We start from the raw sequence: 21,530 nt of genomic DNA, 5'->3' as shown, positions 1-21,530 counted from the left end.
GCAAATTTGCAGTTCATCACACATTGCTGCTCTTTTTATTTCCAGTGCTACTACACCTACAACAAAACCTTTCGCGAAAAACATCCGCACAATTTTGTTACATCACTTTATTATGTGTTCAGTTCTATTGTCGATAGGAATACTCCAGGAAGAATACATGATATATCGTCGGGTTATATTGATAAATCATGATCAGAGATTACATTTTTGGAGCATTCAATTACATTGCTCCACGAGTTCCTGGGGCACCAAAAACGAGGAAATAGTTCCCAACGAGATCTATAGACGAGGGTTACGAATTGTTTATGCGAAATTGTATGTTACATGATTGTTGTATTTCTCAGTTGAAACAATGTTTTCTTTGCTTCCATTTCGATGAACTATCATTTCGCTCTCATTCTTTAATAACTGTAATCTTTGAACTTGAATACTCCTATAAAAAATCTGTTCTTTGACGAAGGGAAAGGTCTGCTTAGATCCTCCCACGTATTGTGCTATTGTGCCCGCCTAAGAGCAATAATAAATTAGTATTCAGCTGGGGAAGAGTGGGGCGGAGTGGGGCCCTGTTTCCATTCGGCTATCCAAATTTACATTTTCTGTGAGTGTTCCGAACAGCAATAACGCGAACGTTGGGATGATGCCTTCGACAAGGAGACATTAGGTTTCCTTGTCTGATCCAAGTTCATATTCAAGCTCCACGGGGTCGTCGTCGACGGGAGAGGACTCCAAAGTTAATACATGAGTTCACCAGAATCTTCTGTCTTCCACTTCCTTGCCCTAGCCAGAAGTAGCTGTATTTTTCAGTGCCAATTTCAGTTTTATCAGTCATTAGAACGTGGACAGTAGTATGACACACATTACTTTTAATGAATTATTGCTTAATAAAGTCTAAAAGTTGCTAAATCTGCTCCCACGCTGTTGAAGGATATTTTTTATTACACATGGATGTTCCTTGACAGCAGGATGATCGTATTTTATGGCCGGCCGGAGTGGCCGAGTGGTTCTAGGCGCTACAGTCTGGAACCGCGCGACCGCTACGGTCGCAGGTTCGAATCCTACCTCGGGCATGGATGTGTGTGATGTCCTTAGGTTAGTTAGGTTTAAGTAGTTCTAAGCTCTAGGGGACTGATGACCTCAGAAGTTAAGTCCCATAGTGCTCAGAGCCATTTGAACCATTTTTTGTATTTCATAGCTACGCTGCGCAAGACAAAACAGATCATAAAACTATTACGACTTTTGCAAAGAAAAATCTTGGTAAAATGGTGGAATTATAAATTGATATTAGTCCCCAATGAGGGAGCTACAAATGCATTCGTCCTATGCAATGGTACTAGCCACTATATATTCTAAAGTAAGTGATTCTGAGATGTGATTTATTTCCTAATATTAATGCGAAAACCAGTACGAAAACCGTCCTCAATCGAGATGATTCAGCGATTCATAAATATCATCCTTTCTCCTTCACATCCCGAGTGAAGCGACACATAATGACTCAAGCCAATGGTGATACTTTCTCTCATAATTATGATTAAATGTGAGTAAGTAGGAAAGCTACAGTTGTGACCGCTTCTTGAACTAAGTATTATTTTCTCTTATTGTTGCAGAGAGTATAAGAGTGAACTATGGAGGCGAACAAGAAACAGCATAACCCAAACCCTAAAGCGACTGCCAATCCGATCTCCAAGTTGTTCCTCTGGTGAGTAAAAGCTATATTTTCTTTACTATATATTATCTAGCGTTCCGACAGCAAAACTTATAAAACATATCATGAATCTCTTGAGATATCTAGAACTCAGTGAATAAGAAATACTTCAGCATCTATGCAAGGGCTGTTGAACTATCGGTCCTGTGAAAATTCACGATTAGAATACAGTGTCTGCTAAAAGGATTAAATTTAAGCGGAGAAATTAAATTATATCTTTGTAATTTCATCAAACGTTGCATAGTGCATATCAATAATTTCAGCAGTTTTTTCAATGAGCTTACATCCAAATCTTTCACCAGGTTATGTTCCCTATTATTCGTCTTAACGTTTCCTTTGTGACACTACGACATGCATGGAAGAGCAACTGCTGCAACGATCGCTCAATCCCGAACCATTTCCTCGCTATTGGATTGAGTTCCTCTCCGCAAAACACGAACACTTCTGTTACAAATACGCCGTATGTTGCGTAACTTCTTACGAGGGCAAGTTGAATAATCAGTTCTCGACCTGACACAGAGATAGCATGAAACTGAGATTATGCTTTTGTTACATTGGTGCATGTTGTACGACATTGTAAAGAAAGTGTCACTTTGACGTGCGGAATAATCTTGTGGTATCAGATTAAACGTGTATGAAATTGTTAACGTCAGAGCCATATCAGATGGAGTAGGGTGTATTGATTGTGAGAAAGCTTTATGCTAGATGGGTGCCACAGTTATTGATAGTTGATCAGAGAAAATGCGAAGATTAATTTGTCAGTAGTGGTCGCGCATTTTAAATGGGAAACCCACCGGTTTGACACCGGAGAATCAAAACAATGCGCGGACTGTACTATGAAAGTCAAAGTCTATTCCGTCTGCCGGAAATGTTACAACTAGATGCAAAAATAAACTCCTCACCTGTTACCTTCGCAAGGGTAAAACAGATCTGCGAAATATTATGTGAGGTTTCTGCACCTATTGGGTGAAAGAATACGTCTGTATTCGCAGAGAGTCCAAAAGAAAAAAAAATTGATCTTTCAGAAGAACCATTCTCTGGTACACAAGGGTAAATGGACAATGAGAAAACTGAGATACTTGAAGTACAATTCTTGTAACATCCCCCTTGTTCACAAGATTTGATATCCTCTGGAATTCACCTATTCCGTAAAATGTTTTGATTCCATTGAATGTGGTATTCCGCAGACGTCCCAGAATGACGTTTCAAAGATGTAACGTTCTCACTGGAAAACAGTAGGACAAAACCTATTGACGTAAAACGAGAGTACTTGGACAGATAAGTCTACTTTCGTTAGAACAAAACAAAATACTTCCCATTGTCAGGATGAGAGTTTCTCAGGCTGCCTTCGTATAATTGCAACACGACCATAGTATTGGGAGTCATCTAGGCTTAATTTATGAAAGTAATACACCAGCTACTGAAGATAATTAAGATCTCAGCAAATAAGTGATTAATGGCTGTTCATGAAAGAGGGCCGCCGAAAGAAGCTAGAGAGCTAATTTAAATTTAATTTTGTTGAGCAAACGACAAGACTCCATTGCGGATATTGTGTTATTCAGTAAGGTATCTCGCAACTAGAAGACGCCTAGTTTTGGCTGACACTTTGACACGTTTGTGACTTGGCAGGTGGACCAGGAAACTGCTGTGGAAGGGCTACCGGCGCGAGCTGGAGGAACACGACCTGTACACGCCTCTGGAGAACGACCAGTCCCAGGTGCTGGGCAACCGCCTCGAAAGGTAAGCCGCGGCTGCTGTACGGCAAAAGCGTATCCTAAATCATTGGCAGAGTTTAGAGTCTCTGCATCAGGGTTTCCCAAACTGTGTCCGTGTTCCGAATGACATGGATTAATGTTCCGCAAAATATTGCCAGTAACATGGCGCTTTTTTTTTAAATTTTGGCCAGAATTCTCAAAATGTTTCATCAGAGGAATAGTTTGGGAATTCCTGCCCCACATAACTCTATGTGTCACTATCATAACCGACATAATTTTGGAAGATAATTCTTCCAGAAACATCAGCAAGATAACATTTATTATTATTATTATTATTATTATTATTATTATTATTATTACTATAGAGAAGGTAGGAGAGGTAGGAAATAGTATCGTACCTAGACAATAGTGTGCCCAGAAACATATGACTTGCCTCATAGTGTAATGCAGCGCGCTGCCTTGCGAGTCAGGGAGGCAATCCACATAGAGATCATAACTTGGCACCTGATTAGGCACAGTACCTGGTTAGGTTCCTCAGGGAGTGTGATTAACAGACTGTTTACCATGCATGCCTAAACAAATGCTTGACTGGTTCCTCATTACCGCTTGAAACACAACACACAGTTTGTTATAGTTTCCATGCAGAATTTTTGCAGAGAGACGTTGCACGCGAAATGCTTGGGGTAGGTCTAGGTCCTGTTCGTGTAGAGGAAATAGTCTGAAATAATTCCTCGTTTAGAAATATAACTCCAGTACAGTATCACCGACTCACTTGCAGCGATGTACAATAACTTCTGTTCGATTTATATCAACTTTTCGATCCGTGTTTCTAGTTTCAGAGCTATGTATACTTGCTAATGAACTATTTTAATTAAAATTCCTGCGAATTTCAGTGAGTGGATTCGTAACCATATTTTTTTTTTTTCAAATATAAATCACAGTTTGACTTACACACGTAAATTACCTTTAGATATACGAAATGTAATAATAGTAGCCCTGACGGTTTCCACAGTGTACTAAAGTATTAGTAAGTTTTGCAGAAGGTATAGGAGCGTTAGCAACGTGTTTTTCACGGAACAGTGGTATTCACATAAGAATGACTACTTAATGCAATTAATATTTGCGCCTAGATGTCTAGTCAGTTCTAGTATTTGCAATGAACCAGAGATGTCGCAGCGAGTTGATCTTACAGGAAACTATATACCAAAAATTGTTCAAAATTTTGTAACTACTTGAAATTATTCGGAGACTAAACACGACTTCTACAAAAAGATATTGGTCTCCGCACTGACCCTGACATTACGATCGTTCTACTCACGATTTGGTTGCAGTTGTTAAAATCCGGACACATAATTGCAGTAAACGAAACATTTGCAATTTACCAAGAGAACGTTGAGTACTACAACGGACATACACCACTTTCCTGAAGTGAAGATAAAGTAGACGATAAAGAGTAAGGCTAGTATGACAGGCGGTACACATCTTTTGCTAGGTACGCCGTCTTTTATAATTTGAGCGCTGTGACTGCTGATTTCAATGTAGTAAAGAAACTTAGTCTGGAGTATGCTAAGCACTGTATCACATATTCGTCCTTGCAACTGGCCAGCTGTAGTGAAACTGAATGGCAGACCTCTATGACATTCAATTGTTGGAACGTGGCCAAATGGAGCAACAACGGCGCTTGCAAGTGTCCGTAACTTGGCAGCCTTGCGCGGAGTGCAATTATCTGCACCCCACATCACCTACAATAACGACTAACCCGACGTGTACAGTGCCGAGATCAAGGAACACGAACTGGCGTTGCTTCAAGGCAGGCATTGTGAGACACGCGAGGAGTCTCATTTCATGTTCTTTCCAGTAACAGTGCAGGTTTAGTTATTGTGCCGCTCTCGTAAACGTGGATGTGTTTGCGTGGCGACAGCAGAAGCGCTTTCTGAGTATTTCTTTTGTCAATTGACGAACAACGGGCGAGGATTTTGTGTTGGAGAGTTCAGGTGACCAGGTGCATCCTACGCTACAGATGCTTTTTCTAACGAAGATGGATTCCAGCACTTGTTGAGGTTCGCGTTATCACTCAGCTTCGACATTGCAGAACACAGAGGTTGGCTTAAGAGCAGAATTTCTCCGACGTCATATTGACTGAAATATGCTGCACTTCAGTGAAGAACTGCATAAAATTTCTCTGGAAAACATTCAGGGTTGTATATTACCCATTCCACACTGAACCCCAACTTCAATACATACAAGCTAAATGTGGTTCATTACTGTACTGAATAATGGCTGCACAAGATCTTACATTATTTTTGGTAGTTATCTGTACCAGTTGGTTGATATGGCGATCTTTCAACGCTCTATTGACCTCGCGCTGGAAGCAGAGTCGCCTACCTCCTGTTACCATATAAAAAGTACAGGCGAAAGGCTAGGTCGGCTACAGGCAAGGCATGCACGCTACAATGAAAGAGCCACGACATTTAACAAATGAACATCAACCCTATAAAAAAAACAGCAATGAACAGATGGTCGTACGAGATAACAAACATCTCACAGTTGGAATTTTGCCAAATGTGCTTGCGACTGATTTTCTGAAAATCCAGACACCTTTGATGCAATACGACGTTTACGTCTAAGAAGTTACGTGTTTCCTGTTTAGTAATAAATGATAAATGAAATATCATGTTGGCACATTCTGGTGACGCCTTCTGCTGCAGAGAACCCTTAAGTCTCTAGCTATGCTTGAACAGCGGTCAGTATGAGGAACACCATTCGCAGCAGTTGAATTGAAAGAATGAGCACCCTCCTGCTTCCGCATTTACATCTACAGCCTAACTCTGCAAGGTACTGGGAAGTGAATGTAGGGAGTACTTCCCATCGTACCAAATACTGGCGTTTCTTCCATGTTCTTCCGGAAAAAGCGAGAAAATTTACATTTTTTATAATTTTATGAGGTTGTTGTCGAGTCATATGTTCCATTGTACTAAAAATAAAGTACAACAGTGACTTAAAATGTAACGTAATGTCGAAAATTTCAGAATATTGTGACGGCCGTCTACATCTGCTTGTCAACTAATAGTAATCCATTAGGCACAAAACGGAACATACATGCGCTACAATATGTTTTCACAAAGAGAAGGATTGCTTGAATTTTTGCATTCAGAAGCGATCGCATTGGAAAAAAAAGATAGTATCTTTCAGCTACAATGATGCTTCGTTTTGCCTCACCAAATTTCCCAACATTTCATAACACTGTCATTCGAACAAATGTTGCGATTAGTGCAACAAGGTTTTATTGAAAATGTACTGCGCAAAAAAGGAAAAAAAAACTTATCGCTTTTTCGAAGCAGTGTCACTGTCTTCCATTGACACGCATAAGCTTGAAATTTGGCTCGAATTTGCCTACTACATTCCTCTGTAATGTTGCTGAAGGGGGAACCCTGCAGCGTCACCCTCGGGCTCGGCGACGCTTCAGAATGCAAGGTGTCAACACGTGGGAAAAAAAAAAGAAAGAGGCCACAGCTCAGAAGTTCACGTGAGTGTAAGATGGTTTAATGAGGTCACATTGCCACCAAATTTCACCACAATTCTGCCTAAGGCCATCGTGGGCATATCACATGATGGGAAGGTCGTCACATCCCTTCTTATCCAAATTTTCCTCTTCTTTTGACGCCTCTGCGATGGAGGTCAGACCTATGACACCAAGCGATGAAATCCCTCGGTTTTTTTATGGATGGCTGAGGAGAACATTTCATATCGCCGCACAGAATCGGCACGGAAAGCCATCAGTGAGTGGCACAAAGAGCATCAATGAAACCAGGCCTTCCCTTGAGGCGTTGATTCAGAGATATTTTGCCGGCAAAATCGACAGTTTGCATTGTGATAAGCAACGGGATGACATTGTTTGCAACGTTCGACATTGCTGACACCTACTGTACGATTCAACCCTACTCTAAGAACATGGTTGGGCTGAAACTGCATTGAATATGATCTGACCACTTTGGACTGCAGTGCGACCGCAAATTTTGCCCTAATATACATGGTGAAACCATTATGGACAGTTCAAAACCATTCGACAAAATGTGAACGTGATCCGAAGCGTATTTATGCTTTCTCAGTCCTCCTCTTCCGCGCCCTTCTGTGGGGTGACCAAGTAGGGGTGCAACATTGACACATGCTTGAATAAAATGGCAAAGAGTCCCTCTAACACCTCTCGGCCCCGAAACACCCTCAGTGCCATCCGCACACCTTTGTCGAGCACATTAAAAATTTACATGTGAGACACTCCGACACACATTCAGTTGAGTGGTGCCTCGCAGCTGCTCTAGCGCCTGAGGGCAGGTAACCCCTTCGACATCGCTTAAAGTGGTGTTACCTCCCCTGAGGTGCCATCCAGCTCAATGGGTGTCAAAAGTCTATCACATGTACACTTTTAATGCGGTCAACAAAGGTGGGTGTACTGAGGGTGTTACCGAACTGGGGGTCTTAGACGGAATCATTGCCGATTTATTCATTCATGGACATGTCAATGTTACACCCCCCCCCCCCCTCCGCCCCATGATCACGTCACAGGAGGGCGCGAAACAGGATGGCTGATAAAGTATAAATGCGCTTCGGATCACGTTCACATTTCGTCGAATGACGTTCAACACTCCCTAGTTGTTCCACCCCGTATACCGGAATAAAGATCGCGGTCGCACCACACCCCAAAAGGGTCAGATAACGTCTAGTGGGTTTGCAGCCCCACGATGTCATTCAGGGGGTGTCAGCAGTGTCAACGTTATCAAGAACGTCATATGGTTGCTCATCGCAGTGCGAACTGTCGTTTTTGACCGCGAAATATCCAAGAGAAGGCCTGGTTTCATTGGCGCTGTTTATGCCACCCCCTGATGGCTTTCCGCGTCGATTTTGAGCGGCGGTGTGAAATGTTCTCCTCGGCCATCCATAAGAAAGCCGAGTGATTTCAACGCTGGGTGTACAGATCTGACCTCCATCGCAGAAGCGTCAAAAGAAGAGGTAAAATGTGGATAAGAGGGCGTGTGACGACCTTCCCAGCGCGTGACATATCCACGATGGCGTTGGGCAGAATTGCGGTGAAATTTGGTGGCCATGTGACCTCATTAATCTATCTTACAGTTCTGAGCCGCGGCCTTTCTCTCACATGTGTCGGCACCTTCCTGTTCAACGCGTCGCCGAACCCAAGGGTGATGCCGCAGGGCGCCATGCTTTTGCACCGTTACACAGGATGGTTGTAAACACCTTTGCGTCTAATTTCAAACTTATGCGTAAAAATGACACTTTTTTGTACAGTGTATCTACGGTTAAATGATCAAAACTATTTCTGAATAGAAGCGTTATTCATGTGCTGCCTCTGAGTTTTTGTTTGAGGGACGGGAGGGGACGAGGAGGGAGTAGTTCTATTTTTACAGTTCCTTTCTTACCCATTCTTTTGGTTGTCAAACTATGGATGTTCAGCTCTCTTTTGGTATTACCCCGTCTGTCAGATACACTAATTTTGGATATCCTTTTATCTATTTACAGATCTCACTCCTTGTAATTAGATATTACTGTGTTCTCATGTGTGGCTCGTAACTCATAATTCAGGCTGACGTAATTGTGTTATTCGTAAGTAGCTTGTTAAAAAAGCTACGTCCCGTATATACTCCCGAACCCCAACGCCAATTTCTGTATTTCATTATCGGGCTCATAACTAATATCACACCTTAAACAACTGCATTGTTAAAAATATTCTCTTGATAAATTACTTGGAACACTTTTCTTTTCTTGGTGTCCTTTCCAAAATAATCATTTTTATATTTTCATCTCTGAAATTTTCAAATTCATTATGTAGGTACTTTGTGTAGATGTTCAGTTTGTGTTCATATCGCGAGTACGAATAAGTCATACGAATACAGCGTATACGCAAACACCCCTTCGAGCATTAAAATATATTTTGCGTTTCTAAATAACATTTTCTGGATATGTTATTGATCCGGGAAATGCTAAAACTATTCTTACCCATTTTGCTCCACGTGTTGGCTTCAAAAAACCTTGTGATTTATTTTCGAGTTCGTCGTTGTGTCATATATTTTACTCTCGTCGACGGCAAATCACGAAAAACGATACCAGAAACCAGTATTGTCTAAGCCTCTACAGGAGCTCAGAAACCCGTTTGTGGCTGTCGCTCGGCAGCTGAGTTTCTCGACGCAGCAACTGGCGGAAGTAGCCCGTTGCGCGAAATTGATTGCCTGTTTTGCTGCTCAATGCGTGCGTAAGCGGACAAGTTGCTTTCATTCCCGTCCAAGGTTAGACGTGGCTAACAACTTCTCAGGTGACGAAACGCCTGTATCACTGTTGGGTGGCATTCGAAGGCAGAACTGCCTATTCAGGCGGGCCTGTAAGCCGCATTAGGACTCGGCCCATGGTCAGGGACAGGAGCTGGCACTGCTTCTTTCACAGGCGAATACATTCAGCCAAAACTAGCGGGAAAGGGACATAGTCGAGGCGCTGGACTCGCATTCAGAAAGACGGAGGAGCAATTTCCATCCACCCTTCTAGATGTGTGTATTCAGGATTTCCCCGAAACACTCCAGACGAATGCCGTGATTTTTCCTTTGACTGGGTTATGGCCGATTTCCTTCACCATCAGTGTCAAACTACGCTAGTGTAGTTAAATGAAACTGCACAGATTATTGGTTCACAACGATAATTTGCAGGCGCAGTAAATGGTTGTATGAATATGTATGTCATCGTCTTAGAACGCCAACATACGACTCATACAAAGACATTTTTCATATAATTTCCGTTTTTAGTTATACTTCTCGCTATATTTCGGTACTCGTAAAACAAGCGCTATCTTGTTTCAGTAAATTTTACATTAAAACCGAAGTCAAACCCGTGACATTGCTTGAAAAACAGTTATAGCTCAGTGATTTAAGGAAAACTGATTCTACACTACTCGTTGAATTTTTCTTTACGTAGGAACATCATACTACACTGAAAATGGGCAGGGATACGCGAGTAAATAACTTTATTTGTTGCTGAAGACCATAAGAAATTCCTGTTGAGTACTACACAAACTACTTCACTGAATTATCTCCCAACTTAATTACTACAACTTGGTGAACAGTTACTTGCATGTCATCTTTAAACAACAAAAAGTAAGCTGTATATAGCCAATTTCGTCTCGCCTCTGAAGAAAAAGATGTGCTTGTCGGGTGTGAGCTATTCCCAAAGTCTGTGATGCCTTTTCAGAGGAACCGAAAGCTTTGTCGTAACATAAAAATTACGTCAACAACATTTTATGAACGCGTGAAATTAGTAAACTGTGCTCTCTTCAGAAAGGAGAAAGGAGGCAATTTATACTTACTAAGCATTAAATCAAAAGGCAAGTGCAGCATTTACGGTGGATTTTCAAATGTTGCCATGATACACAATCGGGATAAAAAGGGCAGATGCAAATGGCATCTTCGCGTCTCTGCTTTTAACGTCACGTTTGGGAGCAGGATGCGGCATGCACACGAGCGTTCTGGCCACCAGTCTTTGGCTCACGACGAGCAGGTCCGCGAGCCGCGCAGCCTCTCCGGCGAACGGGCGGTCATTTTCTTGGACAGCGCGGCTCCGCTCGCAAGAAGGTCGCAGCGTTGCCACGTGTCGCCCATGGAACCTGTTTCCTATGGAGCCAGGCCCGTGGGCTTCTCCCCCTGTCATGTCGACGCAAAAAAGAAGGCCTTTTGTTTGCCACCTTGAAAGGTCAAACAGTCTGACATCAGACTACGTCAAGTCCGAACGCGGGTGCCGTGGGCGTCTTCCCCACCGTGTCCTCAGATTTCTCCGCGCACTGTGTATCCCAACAAATTTCAGCTGAAGAGTATCTTATTATACGCAATTTAAATGAAATACCAGGTAAAAATGTTCTTGATCTTCGGACCACATCTGCTACTCTGCTGTGAAAGTTCGTCCGCTTTTCTGTGCATTTTGCGTTCACAGAATAAGACCTGAATCAGGCAAACCACACGCACGACATGGGAGAGATGCATCGAACATAAAGATATTATAATTTCGAAAATTTGATGGACCTATACACAGTAGCTTGTCATTTCTCAGATTATACAACGTTAAACTCTTGTTTTTCTGGAGTTGGGTAGTTCTAGAGGCCTGGCAAGCTTGAGAATAGGGCTGGCGGATGGTTTAATTGATCTTGTTGACAGTTTCTGACAAAAAAGAAAAAAATTAAACTAGCCGTCTTCATGATTTGCTACTAAAAGATTTGGACGCATCCACTGACAGCACAATGCCTGTTTATACCAGTATTTCTAACTCATTCTAAGGTGTCGAGGCTTTCGTACCAGATTATCCGTCTTTGAATGTCTTCGGAATTCATTTTTAACATCTGTAAGTTTTAATACCTGTTTCCGTATGCGCTTTATCACTGACAACACATACAACATTTCAACGCCAGCGGCAGCCTCCGATTCATTCAAAGGACAGTTACACTGCAAGCAAGATATTATCCGAATAAGAAGTTATCGGAACCCGTAAAGATGTTCGAAAGCTTTCTGATTTCTCCATTCTGATTTGCCACTCGGAGTTACGTTCTCGCATTTTTTTTCATATGCCTTATCTTCAGACAGCTGAAGGATGGAAAATTATCATTTGACGTTTCGTCGATGAAAACTTTATTAGGAACGTGGCAATAACAAGAGCCATGGTATTTTCAAAAAAACTATCCAACCTATCACCCGAATTGTTACAAGGAAATCGCAGAAGACCTAAATGGGGAAGGACAGACGTAGATCTGAACCCCATTCTCCCGCTTTACTGTGCAAATCGCAGTGATGTGCGTGGCAATTAGTACTTTTCATTAAACCATATATTAAAGTTTATTTCTGTTCCATTCATGGAACATGCTCTCTGTACGATCAGCCTCGTTGTATATGCGTGATTTCTACGTAGGGGCTAAACATCTCGCGAGATGTACGTCTTTCATCGAATGTATAACAGTTAACGTTTTTGACGTTTCTGTTACACTCTTTCGCCTGTTGTACATTGTATTTCTGTGTTATTGTGGCTAACGCCAGACTGGGGCCAAAGTTACATAGTACCTGCAGTACGTAGCTCTGTTTCGTCATGTACCCTTTAAATATTTCAACGATACTACTTATTGTGCATGGAACTCATGAAGGTGTGCTTTCTTGAAGCAATGTACGGACTGATACATAGCTACGTTGTTAGAATAGTAATATTGTGATAACCTTATACCTCGCTCTAGCTACATTTTATCCTACGGTACATTTTTTTCCTTCTTTCTCCTGAGGGCGTTTGTGGCTGATGAGTGAGACCACCGAGCCTTCGATGCTGCGTTTATGGATGGGGAAAATCAGTTTTGCTCTCAGGGTTGGTGAACGCGGCTTGATAAATTATAGTGGAGGTCTTTCAGACTCGATAAAAGGTGTAAGTCGCTCTCTCCAGTGTTAACGCGGTGGACGACGGTGCAGCTACGGTCAAGAATATGTATAATCTATCCTGAGGCAGCAGTTACAGACTCCTTCAAGTTGCCTCTCCTTTGTGACGATTGCTTCAGCTGCTTGGATACGGTTGGAAACGGTTTTCATATGCAGTTACTACGGACTTCTTGTAGGTTGCTATTTAAGCATCTAGTAATTTCAACACTGTGATACCAGAATGTTTTGTATAGTTCCTTATGCGATTTGTAGTTAACAGCCTGGGATCTTATAAAAGGGCCTGTAAAATATACGCGTAGTCCGAAAATACACTATGTGATCAAAAGTACCCGGACACCTGGCTGAAAATGACTCGTAAGTTCATGGCGCCCTCCATCTGTAATGCTGGAATTCAATATGGTGTTGGCCCACTCTTAGCCTTGATGGCAGCTTGCACTCCCGCAGGCATACGTGCAATCACGTGCTGGAAAGTTTCTTGGGAAATGGCAGCTCATTCTTCACGGAGTACTGCACTGAGGAGAGGTATGGATGTCGGTCGGTGAGAGCTGGCACGAAGCCGGCGTTCCAAAACAGCCCAAAGGTGTTCTATAGGATTCAGGTCAGGACTCAGTGCAGGCCAGTCCATTACAGGGATTGTCGTGTAACAACTCCGCCACAGGCCGTGCATTATGAACAGGTGCTCGATCATGTTGAAAGATGCAATCGCCATCCCCGAACTACTCTTCAGCAGCGGGAAGCAAGAAGGTGCTTAAAACATCAATGTAGGCCTGCGCTGTGATAGCGGCACGCAAAACAACAAGGGGTGCAAGCGCCCTCCATGAAAAACACGACCACACCATAACAGCGCCGCCTCCGAATGTTAGTTGGACTACACACACTGGCAGATGACGTTCACCGGGCATTTGCCATATCCACACCCCGCCATCGAATCGCCACATTGTGTACCATGATTCGTCACTCCACACAACGTTTCTCCACTGTTCAATCGTCCAATTTTTACACTCCTTACACCAAGCGAGGCGCCCTTTGACATTTACCGGCGTGATGTGTGGTGTATGAACAGCCGCTCGATCACAAAATCCACGTTTTCTCACCTACCGCCTAACTTTCATAGTACTTGCAAAGGATTCTGATGCAGTTTGGACTTCCTGTGCGATGGTCTGGATAGATGTATGTCTATTACACATTACAGCCCTCTTCAACTGTCAGTGGTCTCTGTCAGTCAACAGACGAGGTCGGTTTGTCCGCTTTTGTGCTGCACATGTTCCTTCACATTTCCACTTCACCGTCACATTGGAAACAGTGGACCTAGGGATATTTAGGAGTGTGAAAATCTAGTGTACAGACATATGACACAAGTGACACGCAATCACCTGACCACGTTCGAAGTCCGTGAGTTCCGCGGAGGGCCCCATTCTGCTCTCTCACAATGTCTAATGACTACTGACGTCACTGATATGGAGTACCTGGCAGCACAATGCACCTAATAGGAAAAACGAATGTTTTAGGTGGTGTCCGGATACTTTTGATCACGTAGTGAATGTGTAGTCCTCAAGCTACAGTGCAGTGCATGGCGGAGGGCATTTAATATCCATACTAGCCGGCTTCTCCCTTGGTCTATTAGCGAATGGAGCGAGTGTAAACCGTATATGCCATGAAACTTCCTGGCAGATTAAAACTGTGTGCCAGACCGAGACTCGAATTCGGGACATATGCCTTTGGCGGGCAAGTGCTCTACCAACTGAGCTACTCAAGCACGACTCACGGCCCCTCCTAACAGCTTTACTTCTGCCAGTTCCTAGTCTCCTACCTTCCAAACTTTACTACCCAAGCACGACTCACGGCCCCTCCTCACAGCTTTACTTCTGCCAGTACCTCGTCTCCCACCTTCCAAACTTTACTTGTATATGCCATGGGTTGTCTCGGGGCAATAGACGGGTGTTCAGTAAGTAGAGGTTAAAATGCGTTGGTTTATGTTATTTAGACGGGGTATATGTTGCGTAAATTGAAACCGATAATCAGTTTGGTATGTTTACGTTGGTCATTAAACTAAACTAGATCCTGCTATCATTGTATACACTTCTGTCATTCTCTGCTATTCCTGTCTCCAATTATATTTGTCGAACTAACTTATCAACAATGTGTCCATTTTCTATTTTTTCGATTTCCAGAGGATCATCTATGCTAAAACTGCTTGGTCATGGCACAAGTCATAGCACATACACATCACAGAAAGATGATAAAAGATACAGACAGACTAAAAAGCATGGGAACTGTCGTAGTATAAATTACAAATATCTGATTACAATTACATTCTGTAAACTACGGCTCGTGCAGAATAAAGGATTATGTTTCACGCAAGCATTTTTAACTTAGATTTTAAAACATATTTTATCCTTCATATTTTTATTACTACTGAATGGCTATTGAAAACCGAAGCTACTGAAAGAACACAACACGGTGTAAAATAGTTAGGGAATTGTTATCTAGTCACAAATGTTTTCTCTGTGTGGGTTTCTAATTGAGTATATTCTACAGTCCTTTTATACGATCTCATGCTATTAACTACAAATCCCATAAGGGACTATACAATACATTCTGGGATGATAGTGATGAAATTCCTAGATGCTTAAATAGCAGCATACACGAAGTTCTCGAATTGATGCCCAAATAGTTCTGCTAGTTCTTGTCTGGACGTAGAAGTTCCTCTGGAAATGCACAAAATTATCCCAGAACATGATTTGTCAGGCCATAATAAAATTATAATGGGCGACTATGGAAACATGTGCATTTCATCGGTAATGATAATGGAGCGTACACTGATGCTGATGATGATAGCACTCAGTTTTCGCATAATAGTCTGAATGTCAAACTTTCTAGGTCCTTTGTACAAACGACTAGTCGGTGTAGGTTGTGATACTCACTTCTCATTTCCTGATAATTCATAAATGTTATTAGGTTTCACAATTTTGAGTTCAGTGTAAGAACAACCTGACCCGCTGAATATAGTAGAGGTTTTAAGAAGTTTGCTGTTCTGCTCACACTGTGCGGGATGGATGACACTATCTGTAATACCGTTCTGCGAACTTGGATGTTTCCACCTGCAGCCTAACTTCAGGCGAACGCTAGGACTTTTACGAGTAGTTCTACAAATCGAAGATCTCTCCTTTAATTCACTACGTATACGTGGAAGTGTCAGAACTTCCAAAAATGAACTTTACAAGCTTTCAAATTCCGCAAATGGAGCCCGACATTAAGGTCGGTGAAAAACAAGTACCGAATTTAGGAATTGATGACACGAAGTGAAGGACTGTGTTTCAGAACAGCTTACAACTTCAGTGTTGTAGAGGCCTTCCGCCCCCCTCTTTCTGAACAATCCTAACGTATCCAGGTCTTTCATTCACCTTCCCGTGTTTGTCTCACTTCATTCCGCTTCATAGTATTGTCCCCAGATATATGAAGCACATGGAAAGCCCGAGACGTTTACCGTTGAACATGCGATCGAGTGCCATCGGGTTTTCTCTTTGTTGTGGGTATTATCTCGCAGCTATCCACATTTAAAGAGAGCAGTCATTCGGTATACCAGGTACTGTCTAAGTCGTTCTGTATTTTATTACGATCACGCACCCACAATACTTTCTTATCGACAACAACATCGTCTGCGAACAGCCTGAATGTGCGTGTTGATCCTCATATTTCGCTGATGTATAGTGAGAACATTAACAGAGTTGTTAAGGCTTTTCCAGGTTCCCCGAAGTTACTTTCGTTTCTGGCGAACATCTACCATACTGGATAACTTACAGAGTTATATTTATCACAAATTCCTCAATGCGTTCACATATTTATGAACATCCCCTGTGAGGCAACATCTTGTCTGTCCGTCGACCATGTGTTAGGGTGACTAATAACTCCCGACAAAAGTAACTTGATAACACCTGCCGGTAATCGTGCATATAGGATTAAAATGTATAAAACACAATTTGAAACTCTAACAGCGCTCCTCGATATTGGAACAGAATAAGGTGAATGCTGCACCGAGAGTGTAAGATTTGTACCGGTAAGTTCGTTGGCTGACTTGTAGAAGCGAGGGGTGTGAGATAAGGTTCTCACGTGCACGGCAGGTTGGAAAACGTGACTGCACACGTGTCAGCGCGTTCCGTAGCCGTTGGCTCATCCTCGGCCTTGCCTGCAAAGCTGGCTGAGAATACTTTATGAGGCGCGCACACATACATTCCTGAATGCTGTTATCCTGGTGGGGATACTAACAACGTGTTTCATACGTCACCATATATGTCCGAGCAAACTTTCCCCGTTATATTAGCACCTGCTGTACGGGTGGCCAAGCTCCATGAATGCACTCTTTCAGACAAGTTCTAGGAACTCCCTTATTTATACACGATGATTTTTTACCTTCTGCTGATCACTATCATCGGTGCTGTTATATACTTTCACGATGAGTACAGAAATCAGTTAATCTAACCGCAGCCTGTACCCTCGTTGTTTTCGATTTTGCACTATGTATCCAGGCAAATCACTTGGACCAGCATGTTTTCGCGAGACTCCTAACTGTTTACAGACACAGTCCACATGCGTTCGCTACTTTCCTTTCTGTTTTCCACTTATGGATTCGACTCAGGACCGACGCATCTTCCCGTTCCGGAAGTGGGCGCTTTAACGCACACGGCTATCCGGCCGGTTAACTCCACTAATATCACAGAGATTTAGTATTGCATAACATGTCCATTAACGAAATCTAAGTCCAAATATGAGGAATGGGAGAGTAAATTGCTGTAAAAAATTTGGTGCACTAGTATTTCGAAACCTAACAGTCGTCATGGCTACAGCCTCCCATCATATACCAGTAGAATATGTATAACGAAGCGAAATTTTTCGGATTTGTTTAACACACTTTCTGCTATTAGGAAACCGGTAGAAATAACATGAAATACGTGAGACGAACCCTGCCGATGACGCACGACAATGTAAGCGGAAATCAGTTGCTTGATTTACACGAAAAAAACGTAAAGGAATATTCAGTATTTGCGTATCATTGTTAGATACATTAACAAGTTATTTAATAACTCAAATTCGATTGAAGCCTAATAACACTACTGTACCGCCAATTGCTTATGAGCATAAAAAAATCTCTATTGTATAATCAGAAATATTGTTACCTTGATTAGGAATAGTTCTAATGACTAACGTATATTGTTTTTGGTATATTTTCCACTTTCTTTCATATGTGGACAATATCACTATGAAGAAGCTGGAGTAAATTAGTCAATCTTAACATGTTGGCTGGTTCAAATGGCTCTGAGCACTATGGGACTCAACTGCTGAGGTCATTAGTCCCATAGAACTTAGAACTAGTTAAACCTAACTAACCTAAGGACATCACACACATCCATGCCCGAGGCAGGATTCGAACCTGCGACCGTAGCGATCTCGCGGTTCCAGACTGCAGCGCCAGAACCGCGCGGCCACTTCGGCCGGCTCTTAACATGTAACGTACATCAGTAGAGATTTAGCAAAGAGTTCCACGGTGAGTATCCATGGTATTATCCAACAGAGGTAGCTAGCAGGGTATAGAGCACATTGTGAGTGGAGGCATTGTGGCCAAAGTGACCGCGCCAGAAAGAACCGGTTAAACAAACACGCCGTTTATCGTCCGTTTAGTGTAACATGAAACGGCAGGTCAACGAGCAAACAAGCACAGCTATCATCTCGTTGCGCAGAATTGCAATTCATTACGAAAGAGCTTTGCATGATGCTTTACATTCAAGAGGCCGTTGTAATTTATGGTTCCCATTCCCCGACGTAGAAGCCAGTACTACTTGAGTTCAAGGTAGATGCGGCTGTCCTGACGCCTCAAGGGATTACGTAATTCTTACTACACATGCCAAAACCAGTCCAATAGCGAAAACGGTTTCCCTGAAATCCGCAGTCAAGTAGCCTTCACCACAAAATGCAGACACGAGAGTTTTCATTTATTAAGAGATAACTCTCGGTGTGGAAACATCTAGACAGACATCAGTCTTTATTTTCCGTCAGCATAATAGGAAACGTAATACTAAATATGCGTACAAACATTCATATATGTCTGTTATTGTGCTATGCTGTCACCGATCAATATTTATCCTTGACATCGGTCATTAATCTTCACGTGATTACCTAAAGCGAAGAGAAATGGAGAGATTGTGCTTTCCTAGGATAATAATGGGTAAGTTTAGGTCCTCTGTCAAAGGTGAAGGACCTGCCGCGACATACGGTACACCGATCACTGGGTGCTACTCTTTACCTGGGCTCCTTATTAGGAAGCAGTAACTAACACGTTGACATAGTTCGTAATATAGCTGTTGCTCTCCCGTATATAGATACAGCACAGAGGGAAGAGTTTTTGGCATACACAGAGCAAAGCCAGAAGTGGACGTTATGCCAGCTGACAAAGAAAATAATCGTAAGGCTGTGTATTTAAGTTTTTTAAAAATTACGAAGGCCATTGTCGATCGAATACCGCCGGCCGAAGTGGCCGTGCGGTTAAAGGCGCTGCAGTCTGGAACCGCAAGACCGCTACGGTCGCAGGTTCGAATCCTGCCTCGGGCATGGATGTTTGTGATGTCCTTAGGTTAGTTAGGTTTAATTAGTTCTAAGTTCTAGGGGACTAATGACCTCAGCAGTTGAGTCCCATAGTGCTCAGAGCCATTTGAACCATTTGATCGAATACCGGAAATTTAAATTTATAGTTTGACGTTATATCTCGCAGTCACCATGCTATCGAGTCACGGTGGAATTTTTAGTCTACACTCTTGAAATATTATATCACGTACAAATATTCCCAGAACTCTTAGGTATGGCTCACATATATGCCTTTGTAGAGCGCTGTTAACATCAAAGAAACATCATCAAACTGTTCTGTAAGTCCATACTTACGCTGATGGTTGCGGGACCTCGGCTGTTCAGTATAAAACGTAGAATCAAAAAACCCTCAGCCGTCTAAATTTCCAGTTATTTTATCTGAGCAGCCAGTTTCAGCGCTAAATTACGCCATCTTCAGGCTCCCTGACCGAGATATAGGAAGAATCCCATCTCTGGCCCAGTCCTTATAGGGGCCAGCATTCGGTGACTGATATCCGTAGATTTTTTCTTAACTCAGCCGTTCCTTTGGCCATCACTAGTCAATAGTTCGTTATGTTTGACGGTGTGATAGCGCTAGATGTTTACGATGTTCGTGTTGGCTTTCTGCATTCGCCGTATTATGAGTCTCGACCCCGCAGCTCCACCTATGGAGGATTTAAATTTCGTTTCACACCTCTCTGTTGCTGCATTTGTAGCTTGAAAGTGACAGGGTGTTCACCCGTCGAAATATCTGCGGTTGTCGACAATGTTACCCGTCTGTATTCCCTAAGTTATTTTAATAATTTATTTTTTTCCACACTAGAAGATGATGTTTTAGTGAGACTACATGTATCTATCAGTATAAGCAAGGAACCACAGTCGATCAATTGATCACTTACTATACTGTGCCTACCTTGTGTAACAGACTGTTATCTTTCGAAAGAATTCACTAAAGCCAGGAAGTAAAACAGAACACGAGGAAATATGTAAGGGAACAGGAGAAAAGAGATCTGCACGGTTGTTATTATTTCAGGATATATCATGTTATGTGTTTTTGCAGAGCATGGAAGAAGGAGATCGCGAAGGCGAGGCAAGCAGGGAAGGGGAAGAAGCCGAGCCTGCTGAGCGCCATCTTCCACGCCTTCTGGCTGCAGTACGCCGTATACGGCGTCATGTTGGCCATCCAGTGCCTCGTCATCAGGTAAGTCGCTCAGTGCCGCAGTAGTAGACAACATACTGCGTTGTTGCGTCGTTGTAATGAGTTATTTCTGGTCATCATTTGAGAGCGCGTCTCTGCTTACAGTGTCTTTACGGACAATTCGTTTCTGCCAGTAACTGTAACTGGCATACAACGCTTTACTGAATTCAAATGGTTCAAATGGATCTGAGCACCACGGGACTTACATTCTGAGGTCATCAGTCCCCTAGAACTTAGAACTACTTAAACCTAACTAATCTAAGGACATTACACACATCCATGCCCGAGGCAGGATTCGAATCTACGACCGTAGGGGTTCCGCGGTTCCAGACTGTAGCGCCTAGAACCGCTCGGCCACAACGGACGGCTACTGAATTCACAACACACATCACAGAACGTGTTCAGACTTTTTATTATTGGTTCATGTGACAGTTTTACAGATTCTCACGTAACTTCAGAATTCTGTAATCGATTGCTTTTTGCACATTCATATGCCATTTGGCGTGCACACTATATCGTGCGAGCGAATGAGCACGATTGTGAGACAATCTACCAACAGCCTTCGGACGAATGAGTATCTGTTTGCTCTGCATAATGTTATGGGATTACATTAAGTACAGTCTGCAACCACGCGACCGCTACGGTTGCAGGTTCGAATCCTGCCTCCGGCATGGATGTGTCTGATGTTCTTAGGTTAGTTACGTTTAAGTAGTTCTAAGTTCTAGGAGACTGATGACCTCAGAAGTAAAGTCCCATAGTGCTCAGAGCCATTAAGTAGTGATTTAGGGTAATCATAACTAATAGCGAGAAGTGACAAGAGTGAAAATATACAGTAATGCAAGGAA

The 21,530-nt window shown here is 42.6% G+C and overlaps 1 protein-coding gene across 1 annotated transcript in view; it reads left to right on the top strand.

The window, feature by feature from the left end:
* LOC124595387 (ATP-binding cassette sub-family C member 4-like) overlaps positions 1 to 21,530 on the top strand; it is a 291,410-nt gene that overhangs the window by 152,880 nt on the left and 117,000 nt on the right. The window contains exons 3-5 of the mRNA XM_047134107.1: positions 1,605 to 1,696; positions 3,332 to 3,442; positions 20,548 to 20,688. Of these exons, the coding sequence (XP_046990063.1) occupies positions 1,623 to 1,696; positions 3,332 to 3,442; positions 20,548 to 20,688 (326 nt within the window). The 5' untranslated portion in view covers positions 1,605 to 1,622. The remainder of the gene's footprint in view (positions 1 to 1,604; positions 1,697 to 3,331; positions 3,443 to 20,547; positions 20,689 to 21,530) is intronic.

The sequence above is a fragment of the Schistocerca americana genome, chromosome 2 (genome assembly GCF_021461395.2).
Source record: "Schistocerca americana isolate TAMUIC-IGC-003095 chromosome 2, iqSchAmer2.1, whole genome shotgun sequence".
In the NCBI taxonomy this organism is placed as follows: domain Eukaryota; kingdom Metazoa; phylum Arthropoda; class Insecta; order Orthoptera; family Acrididae; genus Schistocerca; species Schistocerca americana.
Note: the sequence above shows the minus strand (reverse complement) of the source record. Positions and strands in the feature narration are given on the sequence as shown.